This window comes from Schistocerca gregaria, chromosome 10, assembly GCF_023897955.1.
Source record: "Schistocerca gregaria isolate iqSchGreg1 chromosome 10, iqSchGreg1.2, whole genome shotgun sequence".
In the NCBI taxonomy this organism is placed as follows: domain Eukaryota; kingdom Metazoa; phylum Arthropoda; class Insecta; order Orthoptera; family Acrididae; genus Schistocerca; species Schistocerca gregaria.
Window position 1 is genome coordinate 87,173,623 of NC_064929.1, and position 19,854 is coordinate 87,193,476.

At 41.0% G+C, this 19,854-nt stretch overlaps 1 protein-coding gene across 6 annotated transcripts in view; it reads right to left on the reverse strand.

The window, feature by feature from the left end:
- Positions 1 to 19,854, reverse strand: part of LOC126293707 (protein spindle-F) — a 127,264-nt gene that overhangs the window by 95,912 nt on the left and 11,498 nt on the right. For all 6 annotated transcript variants that reach the window (XM_049987019.1, XM_049987020.1, XM_049987018.1 and 3 more), the window contains exons 2-3: positions 17,497 to 17,834; positions 11,951 to 12,275 (exon numbers count right to left, since the gene is read on the reverse strand). In XM_049987019.1, the coding sequence (XP_049842976.1) occupies positions 11,951 to 12,275; positions 17,497 to 17,763 (592 nt within the window). In that variant the 5' untranslated portion in view covers positions 17,764 to 17,834. The remainder of the gene's footprint in view (positions 1 to 11,950; positions 12,276 to 17,496; positions 17,835 to 19,854) is intronic.

Genomic DNA, 19,854 nt, shown 5'->3' on the forward strand with positions numbered 1-19,854 from the left:
GGGAAAAGACAGAGAAGAGGGGAAAAGACAGAGAAGAGGGGAAAAGACAGAGAAGAGGGGTAAAGACAGAGAAGAGGGGTAAAGACAGAGAAGAGGGGTAAAGACAGAGAAGAGGGGTAAAGACAGAGAAGAGGGGTAAAGACAGAGAAGAGGGGTAAAGACAGAGAAGAGGGGTAAAGACAGAGAAGAGGGGTAAAGACAGAGAAGAGGGGTAAAGACAGAGAAGAGGGGTAAAGACAGAGAAGAGGGGTAAAGACAGAGAAGAGGGGTAAAGACAGAGAAGAGGGGTAAAGACAGAGAAGAGGGGTAAAGACAGAGAAGAGGGGTAAAGACAGAGAAGAGGGGTAAAGACAGAGAAGAGGGGTAAAGACAGAGAAGAGGGGTAAAGACAGAGAAGAGGGGTAAAGACAGAGAAGAGGGGTAAAGACAGAGAAGAGGGGTAAAGACAGAGAAGAGGGGTAAAGACAGAGAAGAGGGGTAAAGACAGAGAAGAGGGGTAAAGACAGAGAAGAGGGGTAAAGACAGAGAAGAGGGGTAAAGACAGAGAAGAGGCAAGGAAAAGAGAAGGACAAAGGGAGGTCCGAGACTTTCCAGCATTGAAAGCAAAGAAGAGAGACTGTCTTACAGTTAACAAGCATCCGTCTCCGGACATAGGCACGACACATACTCCCATAGGGGGAGAAGGGGAAGGGAAAAGGTGGAGGTGGGGGGTCGGGGAGGATTGGGGATGGGAAGGATGTGGAAAAGGAAAGTATGCAGCACAGAAAGGAAAGATAGCGGCACTAGCTTGGGTACCGTGCTCGCCACACACGTGTCCACAAGAGAGTTGTGGACCCTCTGGGGGGGGGGGGGGGGGGGGGGTTTTGGAGGATGTCGATCATCCTGTGAGAAAAGCTAGATTTCTGATCAGGTAGCTGCACACCTGGAACCATTTGCTTAAGGTGCATTTATTAAAGAATACCTTGTAATAGCAGCAGAAGAGCTGCGCCCACAACTGCTTCCGCAGCTACAGCCCGTGTCGCTTTCTCGAGCCACCGTAATGTGCTGAACTGAAGAATTGGCAGAAGATTTTGAGGCTCAGCTGACACTGATTATTAAAGACAGTGTCGCTGTTTGTTTGTCTTTAGATGACTCTCTCGACTTTGCAGGCACAGCACAGCTGCTAATTTCCATCAGAACAATAAACAAAATGCTGGAAGTTTGTGAGGAAATGTTAGAGCTCATCCCACTGGAGGACAAAACGAGACACGTTCGACGCATTCGGAGCAGTTACGGAGAAGTTCAGTCTGTCGTAGGAATTACTAACTTCCGCAGCAGCAGACAGTTCTCCAGCTGTGACTGGTGAAATCTGTTCCTTAGTAGAACATGTCCAGAAAAAAATTAAAGATCACAATCTTCTGGTTATCGCCATACATCGTCTGATTCACATCGCCATTTGCATTCTGAAAGCGTGAAATTGAGTAAAATAATGAGCTCGGTTGTGAAAATCACCGATTCTATTCGAGCAAAAGGATTCGATCGTTGCATGTTCAAAGCATTTCTGGACAATGTCTGTTGTATTACCTTAACCTTGTGAGGTTTGCTGGCTCAATTGTGCTAAAGTTATGGAGCACTTCATGGACCTGCTACAAGAAATATCGTTATTCACGTAACTGATGGGAGAAAGTGTTCCTGAACTGCTGGACAACAGATTTGTGATTCAGCTTTAACAGATGCGAGAGGGCATCTTCGAGACTTGTGTGTATTACTTTGAGGGAAGGCAGTTTCATCACTCATTTCTGCAACAAAATGAAGGCATTTGAGATGAAACTGTTGCTCTGGAAAGGGCAGCTGGAGGCTAGAAACATCTCTTAATTTGCAAAACTGTCAGCATTCGCAAACATTGCCATTGGTGCAGATTTTGGACAGTATACAGATCTTTCAAGAAAATTGCCTACTGAATTTTAAACAAGATTCACTGATATTTCAAACTTGGAAACAGATTTAGTAGTTTCTGCTACCCCATACTCTACGGATATTGATTCTGTAAGCCACCCCTCCAAACAGAAATTGTATATCTTCAGTGTGATTCAGAATTTGAAGATAGCCATCAGAGTAGAAAGATGTCAAGTGAGTTTTACAAACATCTGTCACAGAAGCATTACCCGAAACTTCATAGACATGCGGCGCAGTTGCTCAGTCTGTTTCGATCAGTCTGCTTCGATCAGTCTGCTGTAAAAAGCTCTTATGTAAAGAAAAGTAAAACAATGTAGAAAGCAGTAACAGAAAATTGAGATGGATTAATTTCATATATCTTCTTTTTTATAAAAATTTCCTGGTTTTGCCTTCCAGTTTGCCACCGTCTATTAATTTCCACATTTGATGTGTATTTACATTCATTTTGTTCTCCTTTATTTACTGGCAATGTTTCCTTGAATTCGAAAATTGTTTGACATTAAGACTATTGTAATAAGTGTCTTCATTAAATGTTAAACACATTTAATTGAACTGTAGTTCCTCTTTATGGTTCCTATAGTATGCATATCCCAAACTACTTACCACAGTATTAATTTACTTGTGACTAAACAGTACACTGTCTTCTATTTACAACACCATAGTCTTCCATAAAAGGAGAATAAGCCAGCATTGCACAGCATCACTCGGCAAACAGTCGCGTGGTTTGTGCTCCGGCTCACACAGCTCCAACAGAGCCGGAGCAAAGAGCAGTATCGTGCTACTCTGTAGAGCAGCATGGACGGTCCTGTCCTAAACTCTCATTCTGAGGCTCTGACTAATAAAGATTTGCACGTAAGGTAATCTGTTATGGCAACTGAATTGACAATGGCACCATCAGATTCTTCAGAGGTACACAATCCAGAGGATATTTAGGTTGTAGATGGTTTTAGCGTATTACTGTGTGTTTTGGCATTATATTTTTCAGTGTATCAGTTCTGCATTAAAATGCAGTTCAGAAAGGTGACAATGGTAATTCTTGGTGGAAGTATTAAGAAATTCTGTTGTTTCATACTTAATATATGAGGAAGTGAGAATCTGACCCCATTATACATGTAAAATTACTCTCGATTTATGTGAATTTAGTACACTTGGCAATTCCACGGAACATAATTATTGTGTGTAACGAGATTCACCTGTAGTTGTAAAGTGTTCACTTTAAAACAGTAGCTGCTTCCAAAATCAGTTCCAATTTTGCTGCAAAAGCCACATCTTATCACTTCCTTTCACTAATACTGTAACTGAGCTGTTAATTGTTATGAGTAAGTGACAAGTTTTAGTAGTTTGTGTAATTAGAGTCCCGGTAATGCCAGAAGTAGCCACAGTCATCTGCTTTGCGAATATCACGTTACGTCACCAACAATGCAAGTGTGTCTCCGATCGAATTCGAAGAAACTGTCTTGCAACAAGAATCTGTATCCCATTCATCATCTCTATAGCAAACGAGATGGGATAACGGAAATAGTGAGCTAGCTTGTTAGTATGCATTGCCTACGAAAGAGCTGCAGGGTGAAAAATGCAAGAAAGTGCCCAACTCCACATCTGCCTACGTCTTCTGGTTAGCTTCTGGTTCAACAGGCATACATCCAATTTTTTCCTGTGAATCCACAATCTGATTTACTACTCTGCAGTATCAATGTATTAGTCTATTATCCATAATATCTCCACATTTTGTTGGCATTCCTGATATTCTAGTTGTGTGTGACACTAGAGTGGATAGAGATAGAGTCTGTCTGAGGTCAAAGTTTACTTACTGTTTATTAATTTTTGGACAATTTCATTTCGCACACATTTTCTATTTTATTAAAATAAGCTTTCACCACAAGCCGAACAGGGCAAGTGTGCAACTAATTTGTATTTTTCTATAGTGTAATCTGCTGTCGGTTCGAAGCTGTCCCTCAGGTGGACATCTGATAGTGCAGCTCCACTGAGGGCTGGCTGGAGCAGGCTGGGGACAGCAGTGAGGACACAGTGAGCTGTTTGTGAAGTTCTCCATATTGCTAGCACAGCTGAGGCTCGGTAAAATTGCTGACGATGTTTAGCACCTCGTGCTCGTTCACTCATTTATGAGATCAGTACCGAGTGGTCCTGCAAACTTATCGCAATAGTCTCTTATCCGACTGAGTGAGTAATCCGACGAGTCATCGCTTTACACGACATTGAGATCGTAAATTTAGATTTTCCACTCTACGAAGAAGATCCTGCGTTTAATTTTAAACTGGTTTTGTTTTTCGTGTTCCAAATGTCTGCATAAACCACCACCAGGCTAGACGAAACACTGTCAAGTTGGTTCCATGGCACCGTGGTCGTCTTGTAAGCTAGGGTAAGGACAATTGCTGCTTCAGGTTTCTGACCACCACTATGTATCATTTCAGGTTTCTTTTTTCTTTTTTTTTCCCCCAGCAAATCGGCAGAATGGAATTCAGCAACAAAAGTTAACAAAAACTTTGCATTATGCCAACTGAAAGGTCAGCCTACTTTCAGTTATTTACAATCCTCAACCTCCTCCTCTGATCTACATCTACGTCTACATACATACTCCGCACTCCCCCATACAGTGCATGGCGGAGGGTACCTCGTACCACAACTAGCATCTTCTCTCCCTGTTTCACTCCCAAACAGAACGAGGGAAAAACAACTGCCTATATGCCTCTGTACGAGCCCTAATCTCTCTTATCTTGTCTCTGTGGTCTTTCCACGAAATGTAAGTTGGTGGCAGTAAAATTGTACTGCAGTCAGCCTCAAATGCTGGTTCTCTAAATTTCCTCAGTAGCGATTCATGAAAGGAACGCCTCCTTTCTAGAGACACCCACCCGAGTTCCTGAAGCATTTCCGTAACACACGCGTAATGATCAAACCTACCAGCAGCAAATCTAGCAGCCCGCCTCTGAATTGCTTCTACGTCGTCCCTCAATCCGACCTGATAGGGATCCCAAACGTTCGAGCAGTACTCAAGAATAGGTCGTATTACTGTTTTATAGGCGGTCTCCTTCACAGATGAACCACATCTTCCCAAAATTCTATCAATGAACAGAAGATGACTATCCGCCTTCCCCACAACTGCCCTTACATGCTTGTCCCACTTCATATCACTTTGCAATGTTATGCACAAATATTTAATCGACGTGACTGTGTCAAGCGCTACACTACTAATGGAGTATTCAAAAATTACAGGATTGTTTTTCCTATTCATCTGCATTAATCTACATGTATGTGTATTTAGAGTTAGCTGCCATTCTTTACACCAAACGCAAATCCTGTCCAGTCACTCAACGACGACACCTTCCCGTACACCACAGCATCATCAGCAAACAGCCGCACATTGCTATTCACCCTATCCAAGAGATCATTTATGTAGATAGAAAACAACAGCGGACCTACCACATTTCCCTGGGGCACTCCAGATGATACCATCACCTCCGATGAACACTCACCACTGAGGACAATGTACTGGGTTCTATAAAATAAACTTCATTCATTCATCCATTCATTCATTATTAGTTTGTTATACACTGTTCCTATTATTGTTGTTATTCATTCACTGGCAAGAGATTTTCTATCCCAATTTGGTACCAATGTACACCAGAACATCTGAGATATATATATATATATATATTAAAAACAAAGATTCCAAGACTTACCAAGAGGGAAAGCGCCGGAAGACAGGCACAATTTCGAGCTTTCGCAACCGGTGGGCACTTCGTCAGGAAAGAGGGAAGGAAAAGGAAAGATGAAAGGATGTGGGTTTTAAGGGAGAGGGTAAGGAGTCATTCCAATCCAGGGAGCGGAAAGATTTACCTTAGGGGGAAAAAAAGGATAGGTATATACTCGCACACGCGCACACACACGCATATCCATCCATACATACACAGACACAAGCTTGTGTGTGTATGTATGGATGGATGTGCGCACACGCGAGTATATACCTATATATATCCTATCCTTTTTTCCCCCTAAGGTAAGTCTTTCCGCTCCCGGGATTGGAATGACTCCTTACCCTCTGCCTTAAAACCCACATCCTTGCATCTTTCCTTCTCCTTCCCTCTTTCCTGACGAAGCAACCGCCGGTTGCGAAAGATCGAAATTTTGTGTGTGTGTGTGTGTGTGTGTGTGTGTGTGTGTGTGTGTGTGTGTGTGTGTGTGTGTGTTATTGTGCCTGTCTACCGGCGCTTTCCCGCTTAATAAGTCTTGGAATCTTTGTTTTTAATATATATATCTCGGCATCTCATTTTCAGTGCAACAGGAAAAGATCAAGAAGAAAAAGACAGCAATGGGAGACCGGTGACACAGGGAGAACTCTTCAATAATTTCTGCCGATTTAACACCGTGAAGACAGATAAATTCATGTTGCAGTACAAAATTCCGTAATCAAATATGTAGTATGGAATCTGCCACTGCTACAGACAGCTACGAATTGGTGTTCGAGCATAGTTTACCATTGCCTCCACTGCTGGTCATAGTGTTGCAATTGTAAATGAAAGACTAAGTTTGGTAATTTTGTTCTGCTGCTGGTCTAGCGAGTTATGCCACTGTATAAATTCTCGCGTATTGCACAAGTATTTGGGATCTGTATAAGGTCTGATTAGAGGAAGACATGTAAGCAATTTTGAGGCCAGCTGCTAGATTTGTTACTGGTAAGCTCGAACAACACACAAATGTTATAGAGATGGGAATCCCTGCAAGGGAGGTGACTTTCTTTTTGAGGAACGCTATTCAGAAAATTTAGAGAACCTGCATTCGAAGCTGCCTGCTGAACGATTCCGTTCCCTCACAAATATAACAACTGCACGTAAGGACCACACAGATAAGGTACGAGGGATTAGGGCTGCTATCGAGGTTTTATTTTTCCCTCGTCGTATTTGCTGGTGGCACAGGTGAAATGGCTACTTTTGGCCGATTTTACAAAAATTCTCCTGCGAACGCTTTTACACTGAATTCTTTAGAAACACTGTGTCCTAAACCAACTAAAAACTAGGTTTGGTTTGCAGTACAAGCATATAAAAACCTAAAAAATAACTAGTTGCAGGTGCATTGAAAACGGGCCATATTTCACTGGTACTCAAATTAAACCTGACATCTTTTATTACATTCTAGAATTGTTTGGTACTCTCTGAGGAAGACAATATCAGAAGTCTCGAGAGCTAGGAAGTGAGAAAGTCCGACCAACTCAAAAAACTTCAAACTTAGTCACAACTCACTGTGACATATTTCAGTCTGTTTCTGGTAAACTACAAAATCTAATTGATTATAAACTATACAAGGCAGTGAAAAATCACGGTAGTAAAATTGTTGCACAACAGCTGCAGTGCACATCATATAAGTAACCTTCAGGCTGTACACCGTCACATTGCGTAAATTTGGTAAAGTTCGCATCAGTTTCCCCGATATTTTTTGGTATAGATTCAATGTTATAGAGAATTATTAGTAAGTCGTCTTATTGCGTAATGCTACTGACATGCTAGTTTACCTCCGATTTGAGGTATAGTGCACTGAATATTAATGTAGGTTCCTACGGTCCACGGTGGCCTAACCACTGCTCGTCCTTTTACAGTGAGAAAATCGGCATCCCCATCACCGTAGGGGCCACGTCTGACAGCTGATAAGCACTTCTTTACACAGGATCCCAAGCCTGATACAATTCTAGACCAAAGCGAGAAGAGATCAAAGTGATACTAAGCTTGTGATTAATTCAAGCTACTTCAGTTTACTGTAGAATTTCATGAGGAAAATTATACTGTCAGTCATATAATGTCACTTACGGGACTGTTTGGGAAAAAATTTTGATTAGACACACTGCAAAAGATTGCACTTTTGTGTGATTGCCTCAAGTCATTAAAGTCAAAAAAAGACAAAACTATACTTTTTAGTGGATTTCTTATTTCATCTTTTTAGAGGACTCCTTATTCCATTTCATTTTTGTAAAAAGGAATTTTGTAGAGCCGAATGCTGTAGTTGGGAAAAAATTTTGATTAGACACACTGCAAAAGATTGCACTTTTGTGTGATTGCCTCAAGTCATTAAAGTCAAAAAAAGACAAAACTATACTTTTTAGTGGATTTCTTATTTCATCTTTTTAGAGGACTCCTTATTCCATTTCATTTTTGTAAAAAGGAATTTTGTAGAGCCGAATGCTGTAGAGATGGAGACTAGCGGAAACTGGTTTATTTTCAACACACTTCCACCTTGTCATTATTTATTTTTTAGGGCCTTATATGCTCGCATTGCAAATCCGAATATAGGTTTTTGGTGGTTTAGAACAAGGCCTTTCTAACAAAAGATGTCGGAACAGGCCTCGGAAGGTCCATCGGTACTGACTGACCGCCGTGACATCCTCTACTGGATGTGGATACGGAGGGGCATAGCGCACCACTCTCCCGGCCGTTGTCAGTTTTCGTGACCGGAGCCACTACTTCTCGATTGAGTCGCTCCTCAATTTGCCTCACGAGGGACAAGTGGACCCTGCTCACCTACAGCACTCGGCAGACTGAACAGTCACCCGTCCGAGTGATAGAAAGGCCGACAGTGCTTAACTTCGGTGATCTGACGAGAACCGGTGTTATCGCTGTGGCGAGGTTGTTGGCCTTTTTTGTAAGTTGGCCAAACGTAGCCATTTGGAGTTTTTAGAACAATCGTCAACTTTACCCCCAATTTGTGAACTATTGGGAAGCTCCAGGGGAATGAAATTTTAGATTTTGATACCCTGTAATGGTAAGTTATTACGTGCAAAGCTTCAGGTTTATCCCACAATTAGTTCTGGAGCTATCTTTAAACTTTACATTTTTTTCAGGCATTTTTTTTTCAGCTGAACTTGTTTCAAATTATCCATATGAAAATTGCTCAAGAAATATTTATTATTATTATTATTAGTATTACTATTATTTCTTTTCTTTCTCACACGTTATGTATGGTTAAAATGGAAAGGGATGCGGATCTCGATCGAGCGTACGGTATTTGTTACATTGCATTTAGGAACTTTCGGGTAATTGAGCAACTATCAATAATTACAGATTTCTGTAGTTGTATATATACATTTGGATGTAGCTATATATCGTTTATGTACTGGTGGATATTGTGTGGTATGACCCCTATAGTGGACAGTATAATTGGTATAATGTCAGCTTTATCCTGGTGCCACATGTCCTTGACTTCCTCAGCCAGTTGGATGTATTTTTCAATTTTTTCTCCTGTTTTCTTCTGTACATTTGTTGTATTGGGCATGCATATTTCGATTAGTTGTGTTAATTTCTTCTTTTTATTGGTGAGTATGATGCCAGGTTTGTTATGTGGTGGTGTTTTATCTGTTATAATGGTTCTGTTCCAGTATAATTTGTACTCATCATTCTCCAGTACATTTTGTGGTGCATACTTGTATGTGGGAATGTGTTTTATTAGTTTATGTTGTAAGGCAAGCTGTTGATGTATTATTTTTGCTACATTGTCATGTCTTCTGGGGTATTCTGTATTTGCTAGTATTGTACATCTGCTTGCGATGTGATCTACTGTTTCTATTTGTTGTTTGCAAAGTCTGCATTTATCTGTTGTGGTATTGGGATCTTTAATAATGTGCTTGCTGTAATATCTGGTGTTTATTGTTTGATCCTGTATTGCAATCATGAATCCTTCCGTATCACTGTATATATTGCCTTTTCTTAGTCATCTGTTGCATGCGTCTTGATTTATATGTGGCTGCGTTCTATGATACGGGTGCTTGCCATGTGGTGTTTTCTTTTTCCAATTTACTTTCTACATATCTGTTGATGGTATGTGATCTAAAGGGTTGTAGAGGTGGTTATGAAATTGTAGTGGTGTAGCCGATGTATTTATATGAGTGATTGCTTTGTGTATTTTGCTAGTTTCTGCTCGTTCTTTAAAGAATTTTCTTAAAGTGTCTACCTGTCCGTAATGTAGGTTTTTTATGTCGATAAATCCACTTCCTCCTTCCTTTCTGCTTAATGTGAATCTTTCTGTTGCTGAATGTATGTGATGTATTCTATATTTGTGGCATTGTGATCGTGTAAGTGTATTGAGTGCTTCTAGGTCTGTGTTACTCCATTTCACTACTCCAAATGAATAGGTCAATATTGGTATAGCATAAGTATTTATAGCTTTTGTCTTGTTTCTTGCTGTCAATTTTGTTTTCAGTATCTTTGTTAGTCTTTGTCTATATGTCTCATTTAGTTCTTTAATATTTGTATTATCTATTCCTATTTCTTGCCCGTATCCTAGATATTTATAGGCATCTGTTTTTTCCATTGCTTCTATGCAGTCGCTGTGGTTATCCAATATGTAATCTTCTTGTTTAGTGTGTTTTCCATTGACTATGCTATTTTTCTTACATTTGTCTGTTCCAAAAGCCATATTTATATCATTGCTGAATACTTCTGTTATCTTTAGTAATTGGTTGAGTTGTTAATTTGTTGCTGCCAGTAGTTTTAGATCATCCATGTATAGCAAATGTGTGATTTTGTGTTGGTATGTTCCAGTAATATTGTATCCATAATTTAAATAAAATAGAAAGAAACTTCCACATGGGAAAAATATATTAAAAACAAAGATTCCAAGACTTACCAAGCGGGAAGGCGTCGGCAGACAGGCACAATGAACAAAACACACACACACACACACACACACACACACACACACACACACAGATATATATATCCATCCGCACATACGCAGACACAAGCAGACATATTTAAAGGCCTTTAAATATGTCTGCTTGTGTTCTACAATCTGCCACAAGTGCTGGTTCTCTAAACTTTCTCCATAGCATTTTGCTGAAAGATCTTCTCCTCTCCCAAGATTCCCATTTCATTTCATTTCATTTCCATAGTACTCACGTTTTAATCGAACCTACTGGTAACAAATCTGAGCTGCTTCAATATATTCCCCTCATGTGCCCTGCAGAGGATCTCAAATACTTAACCAGTACTCGAGGAGGTGTCACACAAGTGTTACGTACCTCCTTTAAAGATGAGCTACACTTTCCTGTAAGTCTCTCAGTAACCAAAGTCATCATTCACATTCCCTATAACTGACTTAACATGCTTGCTCCATTTAATGCCATGTTGAGGCCTGACACCCAGATATTTGAAACTTCCTGGCAGATTAAAACTGTGCGCCGGACCGAGACTCGAACTCGGGACCTTTGCCTTTCGTGGGCAAGTACTCTAGCAACTGAGCTAACCAAGCACGACTCGCACCCCGTCCTTACAGCTTTACTTCTGCCAGTATCTCGTCTCCTACCTTCCAAACTTACTTTCTTTCAGGAGTGCTAGTTCTGCAGGGTTTGCAGGAGAGCTTCTGTAAAGTTTGGAAGGTAGGAGATGAGGTACTGGCAGAAGAAAAGCTGTGAGGACGATAGTGAGTTGTGCTTGGTTAGCTCAGTTGGTAGAGCACTTGCCTGCATAAGGCAAAGGTCCCGAGGTTGAGTCTCAGTCTGGCACACAGTTTTAATCTGCCAGGAAGTTTCATACCAGCGCACACTCCGCTGCAGAGTGAAAATCTCATTCTGGACCCAGATATTTAATTGCCTTGACTATTTGAAGAAGCACACTACTAACACTGTATTTGTACACTACAGACTTTTTTCCTGCTCATCCGCATAAACACTCATTTTTCTACATCTAGCATAAACAGCCATTCATCACACCAAATAACAGTTCTGTCCAAGACATCCCGTATCCTCCTACGATTAAAGACTACACTTTCCTAAACGCTGTGCATCACCTGTACACGGTTGCAGATAACTACTTGTCCCGTGCATCGAGTTCGTTTACGTATACAGACAACGAGAGCCATTTCGCCACATTTCCTGCAGCACTGTCAACAATACCCTCGCCTCTGAGAAACACTCGTCGTCGGAACGACACACTGCATTTTTTAGCCTAAATAGTCTTTGAGTCACTAACGTATCTGAAAACATACTCCACACCTTACCAGTGTAAACTCTACTAACCTCGTTCTCCAGTGGTTCTGGCACCTTCGGGCTCCGGATGCAGGCTGACACTGCTGAGGTCCGACGGAGACAGCGACCGCGACACGGCGTTCGCCACCGTTTCCGTCGGCAATTTCTCCCCAGGCACGGACACCGAGTCGCTGAAATCTACGGACACGGACGTGTCGTGCCTGTTCAGCGTGTTCGAGATACGGGACAGGTGACTGCCGAGGGAGCGGTTGGCCTCCGTCAGGCGCGACAGTCTGTCGAACAGCTTCTTGTTCTCAGACGCCACGATGAAGATCTGGTGAGTCAGGTGGGACTTCTGGCTCTGTAGGTGCACCACCTGTGCACAGATTGAAGACACCTTTAGAGATCAGGAATTGTTATTGAGGCACACGGCACACGAAACACCGGGAAACGGCATCGTATTATTTTAGTACTTTGTCAAAGTAATGGAACACACTTTTCCAGTTGCTACACATTTTAGGCTAGAGGACAGGGATGGCTAGAGGACAAATGTAAGGATGTAGAGGCTTATCTCACTAGGGGTAAGATAGATACTGCCTACAGGAAAATTAAAGAGACCTTTGGAGGGAACCACTTGTATAAATATCAAGAGCTCAGATAGAAACCCAGTTCTAAGCAAAGAAGGGAAAGCAGAAAGGTGGCAGAAGTATAAGAGGGTCTATACAAGGGCAATGTACTTGAGGACAATATTATGGAAATGGAAGAAGATGTAGATGAAGATGAAATGGGAGAGATGATACTGCATGAACAGTTTGGCAGAGCACTGAAAGACCTGAGTCGAAACAAGGCCCCCGGAGTAGACAACATTCCACTAGAACTACTGACGGCCTTGGGAGAGCCAGTCCTGACAAAACTCTACCATCTGGTGAGCAAGATGTATGAGACAGGCGAAATACCCTTACACTTCAAGATTAATATAATAATTCCAATCCCAAAGAAAGCAGGTGTTGACAGATGTGAAAATTACCGAACTATCAGTTTAATAAGTCACAGCTGCAAAATACTAACGCGAATTCTTTACAGACGAAAACTAGTAGAATCAGATCTCGGGGAAGAGGATTCCGTAAAAATATTGGAACACATGAGGCAATACTGACCCTATGACTTATCTTGGAAGTTAGATTAAGGAAAGGCAAACCTACGCTTCTAGCATTTGTAGACTTAGAGAAAGCTTTTGACAATGTTAACTGGAATACTCTCTTTCAAATTCTAAAGGTGGCAGGGGTAAAATACAGGGAGTGAAAGGCTATTCACCAGTGGCAGGGGTAAAATACAGGGAGTGAAAGGCTATTCACCATTTGTACAGAAACCGGATTGCAGTTATAAGAGTCGAGGGGCATGAAAGGAAAGCAGTGGTTGGGAAGGGAGTGAGACAGGGTTGTAGCCTCTCCCCCATGATATTCAATCTGTATATTGAGCAAGCAGTAAAGGAAACAAGAAAAATTCAGTGTAGGTATTAAAATCCATGGAGAAGAAATAAAAACTTTGAGGTTTGCCTATGACATTGAAATTCTGTCAGAGACAGCAAAGGACCTGGAACAGCAGCTGAATGGAATGAACAGTGTCTTGAAAGGAGGATATAAGAAAAACGTCAACAAAGGCAAAATGAGGATAATAGAATGTACTTTAATTAAATCGGGTGATGCTGAGGGAATAGATTAGGAAATGAGATGCTTATAGTAGTAAAGGAGTTTTGCTATTTGGGGAGCAAAATAACTGATGGTCAAAGTAGATAGGATATAATGTGTAGACTGGCAATGGCAAGGAAAGCGTTTCTGAAGAAGAGAAATTTGTTAACATCGAGTATAGATTTAAATGTCAGGAAGTCGTTTCTGAAAGTAATTGCATGGAGTGTAGCCATGTATGGAAGTGAAACATGGACAATAAGTAGTTGGGACAGGAAGAGAATAGAAGCTTTTGAAATGTGGTGCTACAGAAGAATGCTGAAGATTAGATGGGTAGATCACATAACTAATGAGGAGGTGTTGAATAGAATTGGGGAGAAGAGGAGTTTGTGGCACAACTTGACTAAAAGAAGAGATCTGTTGGTACGACATGTTTAGAGGCATCAAGAGATAACCAGTTTAGTATTGGAGGACAGTGTGGAAGGTAAAAATCATAGAGGGAGACCAAGAGATGAATACATTAAGCAGATTCAGAAGGATGTAGGTTGCAGTAGGTATTGGGAGATGAAGAAGCTTGCACAGGATAGAGTAGGATGGAGAGCTGCATCAAATCAATCTCTGGACTGAAGACCACAAGACCAAACAATACTGTGAACAACATAATGTCAAACCTTCAACATATTTTAGTGACCTTATCATCATCAATAATATTCTCATTATTTTCAGCTGGCGATACGATTTCATGAAGTTGATATGTCGAAACAGGAGAAAGCCTGTGTCATAATTATATTAGCATTGGCTAGCAAAAACAAACACCAAAAACAATTAAATACAGGAAATTGGTTCTTGAGTACTTAAAGGAAAGGAATGACTTTTCACAAACGAATCTGTTGATGGAAATCCAAACTATTTATCTGAAAAGCTTCTTACACTATATCATAAATTACTTACTATGATATTGGTAAAAATCGAAAACCCAGCACTTTCGTGTGACACTCCAGCACCTGAGCATTTGTTATCCTGCACTTTTTTCAGTGCCCTGAGGAAATTTGTAATCAGTGTGTTAATTTTATATTTTATATATTCTATTTTTGCTTCTTTTTCATATATTCTATTTTTGATTCTAGACACTGCGAGCAGTAAATGTCTAGTAATTGTTGATACCCATCAAGGTTTTTGCTCCTGTACCATTAATATGGTGACGTTTAATTCAAAGACGAGAACTAGTCCTGTAGCACTCAATAACCTGCAAATTAATTGTATAGATTTCTCTATCTAATTTACTATGTGGATTTAAGACCAATCGAAAGTGGAAAGCAAACAGCAGTTCTGTGATACACACTAGCACTCTACGGCTGTTTCGAGAAACACTAAACAGCTGAACGGCAAATACTGTCAAACCAGAAAATATTTTTGGGCTGATCAATACAATATTTCTGGTATTGACAGTACATCAATGCTCACCATCAGATGGTCAGTATATTGGCACACTGTCAAACAAAAGTACTGAACATGTGAGGGCACCTTAAAAATTACGTAACCACTGCTGAAAACAGTAAGTAATTCTCTTTTCTGCCTTCGTTTTATGTACATTATAGAACACAGAACTACCCTTGCAATACACAGTGTGTCTACATGGACAAGGAAAAATAATTCCCGGATTTTTCCCGGGTGAAAATACACTTTCTCCATGTTATGTGACAGTGTACTTTTTCTCGGCATTTATCAATCCTTTTATAGTTTATAGTTTTATACACCAGCATAGAATTTCCCGACACTTTAGAAAATGAAACTCAGGGGAAAAAAAAACATGTTTCGGAAAGATCTTTGATGTACAGCAACATATACACTGCATATATCCGTTTTACGAAGGTATAAATTTGAATTCCTCCAAACACCGCATGTTACTTTCCGAAGCATTAAAATCGAGATTGCGACCCGCTTTTCTAAGCCAGTCACAGCTCATGTCACCTGATCTCGCCAGCTGATGACAGCATTTGACACGTGATGTAGTCAGTCACTAGCAAGATCACTCTTGAGAAGTGCGAACACACAAATAAGAAAAAATAATGGCTTAAATTAATGTACAATTGTTGCTGCAAGAGAAGCAAAGCTATCACATGTAATATTGATCTCTAAGATTAATAAGCTGCAAGAGAAGCTAAGCTTCCACATATATTGTTCATCTTTTTGCGCGCCATACATCATATAAATGTGCCAGTAAAATTTTCTAATAACGACGTAAATGCCTGATTTTCTGGGCTCAAAATTCTTCATACGGTCGTCCCAAAGAGTTGATTTTTAAATGAGAGTCAAACGCCCAGTGATTTAAGAAATTCGTCGTACACTCTCTCACATAGTTTATCTTAAATAAAAGGAAATTTACTCTGAATGTAACACCTTTCAAAGCAATATTCGCAATATTTTTCCGTGACCTATTAGAAAGGTACGTTTGCGCAGCTACGACTACGCAGGAAGCACGCACGTTCGTATGTGTGAAACATTAAAAGAACTTGCATTAAAACGAATATAATGTAAAAAACTGTCATGTCACGCTCATTTGAGGCAACTGCTTATTAAGAAGCACTGCACAGTCTTCCTAAAGCCTTTGACACACTTTGCTGTTGGCAGACACTTGTACGAGCACTCTGTTTTGTTGTTGTATATGGCACATTTTCTTTGCGATTTAAGTTTTATTTTCGTTTTTTCTCTCGTTCATGTTTTGCCGCTGAAGTATTATTCTACAGAAGCAGGATACACTACATTTTTTTGTTAGAGTATTGGTTCTTACCAGTCAAAATCAAAAAATTTAACTGAAAACTTAAACAATGAAAAATTCCCAGAACTCAAAAAGATTCCCGGGTCTTTCGCAATTTTCTCCCAGATAAAAAAATTCCCAGGTTTTTCCCGGATCTCCCGGTTGTCCCGGGTCGTAGACACCCTGAATACAGCAATGTACATTAAACAGTACCAATGGTAAACTCTCTTAAAAAATTTATATACAGGGTGTTACAAAAAGGTACAGCCACACTTTCAGGAAATGTTCCTCACACACAAAGAGAGAAAATATGTTAGGTGGACATGCGTCCGGAAACGCTTACTTTCCATGTTAGAGCTCATTTTATTACTTCTCTTCAAGTCACATTAATCATGGAATGGAAACACACAGCAACCGAACGTACCAGCGTGACTTCAAACACTTTGTTACAGGAAATGTTCAAAATGTCCTCCGTTAGCAAGGATACACGCATCCACCCTCTGTCGCACGGAATCCCTGATGCACTGATGCAGCCCTGGAGAATGGTGTATTTTATCACAGCCGTCCACAATACGAGCACTAAGAGTCTCTACATTTGGTACCAGGGTTGCGTAGACAAGAGCTTTCAAATGCCCCCATAAAAGAAAGTCAAGAGGGTTGAGGTCAGGAGAGCGTGGAAGCCACGGAATTGGTCCGCGTCTACCAATCCGTCGGTCACCGAATCTCTTGTTGAGAAGCGTACGAACACTTGGACTGAAATGTGCAGGAGCTTGATGCTAGTACTGTAGGGCAATGAATCGCATGTCAACAAGCATCGATGTCAACATTACCTTCCTTCAATTTGGCCAGCTGGCGGTTAATCAAGGAAGTACAGTACATACTGACGAAACTAAACCGAGGTCTAACATGGAAATTAAGCATTTCCGGACACATGTCCACATAACATCTTTTCTTTATTTGTGTGTGAGGAATATTTCCTGAAAGTTTGGCCGTACCTTTTTGTAGCATCCTGTAGATTGGTCAAACTCCAGGAGATGAGCTACCACAGCTCAAAATGTACTGTGCAGGAAAATTAGGGGTCAAAAGCAATTTCTTTCACAAATTTAATTAATTTCCAAACTTCAAAAGTAGCAACTACACTCATCTCCACACACCTTTTCTCGAAGCTTCGCCTCCACGGCAGACGCCGGGGTGCCACTGCCGTCACTCCGCCCACCGTCGGCGACAGCGGACGAGGCCCTCAGCGTGGCGTTCTCCTTCTCGAGTGAGATGAGGCGCTCCTGCAGCTTCTGGCAGCGCTCCTTCATCGTGACGAGCGCCACCTGCACGGCGTACTGCTGCGGGCACTGAACCTCCGCACCGGGAGTCCCGGGGCGCTCGGCGCAGCCGCCAGCGCGAGCCGTGCCTGCCTCCGCACTCATTTTCTCCAGCACGGCCGGAGCGCCTGCCTACCACCCAGTCTGGGACACGGTGACAGCTGCTACCTGGGACACTGAATGGGTGCACCAAATAGTGTAGGCAACAGTGGATCACTGTAAGGAATAAGGAGGAAACGGTGGTTTGATGAGGAATGCAAGAAATTGGTAGAGGAAAAGGAGAAAAGAGCGATTAGATTGGGATAGAATAGGAGACAGAAAACGAGAGGAGTTCTTGAACTTGAGAAGGGAAGTTGGTCGTAGGCTACGGGCAAAGAAGAGGGATTGTTTGAACAATCAAATTACAAAAATGGAAACAAACAGTAAAACAAAAAACATTAGGGGACTCTACCTAGACATAAATGGGTATAGGAAGGGCTTCAAGGCTAGGGCAAATGCACTTCGAGGGGATGCTGGGGGAATACTGACAGACCCCAGTGCTATATTAAGTAAATGGAGGGCGTATTTTGAGCATCTATTAAATGTACACCAGGAAGCAGGAAATGAGCAGGCGTACGAAATACGTACAGCAGAACCCCAGATACCTGAGCCAATGCAATCCACAAATTGAAAAACCAGAAAGCACCAGCATCAGATTGCATAACTGCAGAATTAGTTTAAAATGGAGGATAAAAATTGGTGGAAGTAGTTCACAAAGTGATAAGTAAAGTATGGAACTCAGAGATCATACCTGAAGAGTGGCACGAATCTATTCTGATCCAAATTTTTAAGAAGGGCGACAAAATGGATTGTAGTAAATATAGAGGGATATCACTATTACCAGTATTTTCCAAAATTTTCTCGAATATTCTGCTAAGCAGGCTTACACCATATGCAGATGAAATTGTGGAGGATTACCAAGCAAGCTTTCGGAGGAACAGATCAACTGTGGACCAAATATTCATCCTGCGTCAAATTTTGGAAAAGAAATGGGAATTCAATAAACCAGTTCATAATCTTTTCATAGATTTTACAAAAGCATATGATTCAGTATTGCAATCAAAATTGTACAGAATTCTTTTGGAACTTGGAATACCAAAGAAGTATGTTATACTTACAGAAGTGAGTTTGAAAAACACAAAAGGTACAGTACACGTGGGGAAATTGGAGTCAAAAGAATTTGTAATAAAGAACAGACTTAAGCAGGGAGATGCCCTGTCTCAGCTACTTTTTAATTTAGTCCTAGAATATATTGTACGAATGGCAGCAGATAATACAGAGGGTGTGGAGTTAAATGTAAATATTAAGATATTAGGATATGCAGATGATCTAAACATCATTAGCGATAAGAAAGAACCTGTAACAGCAAATGCGAATGCGTTAATCAAGGCTAGTGAAGATGTAGGTCTAAGGATAAGTGAAGACAAAACTAAATACCTGGTTACTACTAGAATGCCAAAAGCAGTAGATCAGGAAATGTTAAGAGTTGGAGACACGCAGTTTGAAAAAGTGAACACATTTAAGTATCTAGGCGTGGACATCACTTCGAGAAATGAGATTGAATCCGAACTGAAGAAGAGATTACGGGCAGGAAATGCGTGCTACTTCTCACTGAATAGATTACTTTCATGACGGATATTGTCTAGGAATTTAAAGATTAGAATATACAAAACTGTTATTGTACCAGTTATGCTGTGTGGGTATGAGACTTGGTCTCTCACTGTGCAAAATGAAAAGCCATTTCCAGTATTTGAAACCAAAATTTTGAGGAAAATTTTCAGACCAAAAAGGGGTGAAATTAGCGGAGAGTGGCGAAAACTGCATAACGAAGAGGTTCACGAACTCTATTCAAGCCCTGACATAATCAGTATTATTAAATCACGTAGGCTGCAATGGGCAGGTCACGTGGCTCGAATGGATGAGGGCAGGGCAGCGTGCAGAGTACTGGTAGGGCACCTAGAAGGAAAACGTCCTGTGGGGAGATCGAGGCGTAGATGGGAGGACAATGTGAAGGCTGATCTGAGGAGCTTAGGTATTGAAGGGGAATGGAAGGAAATAGCCCAAGACAGGGACAGATGGCGAAAATACATTGCTGTGGTAATGGACTCTCGAGTCCGGTATGACCAGTGAGTAAGTAAGTAAGTTTCACAGCCAGCA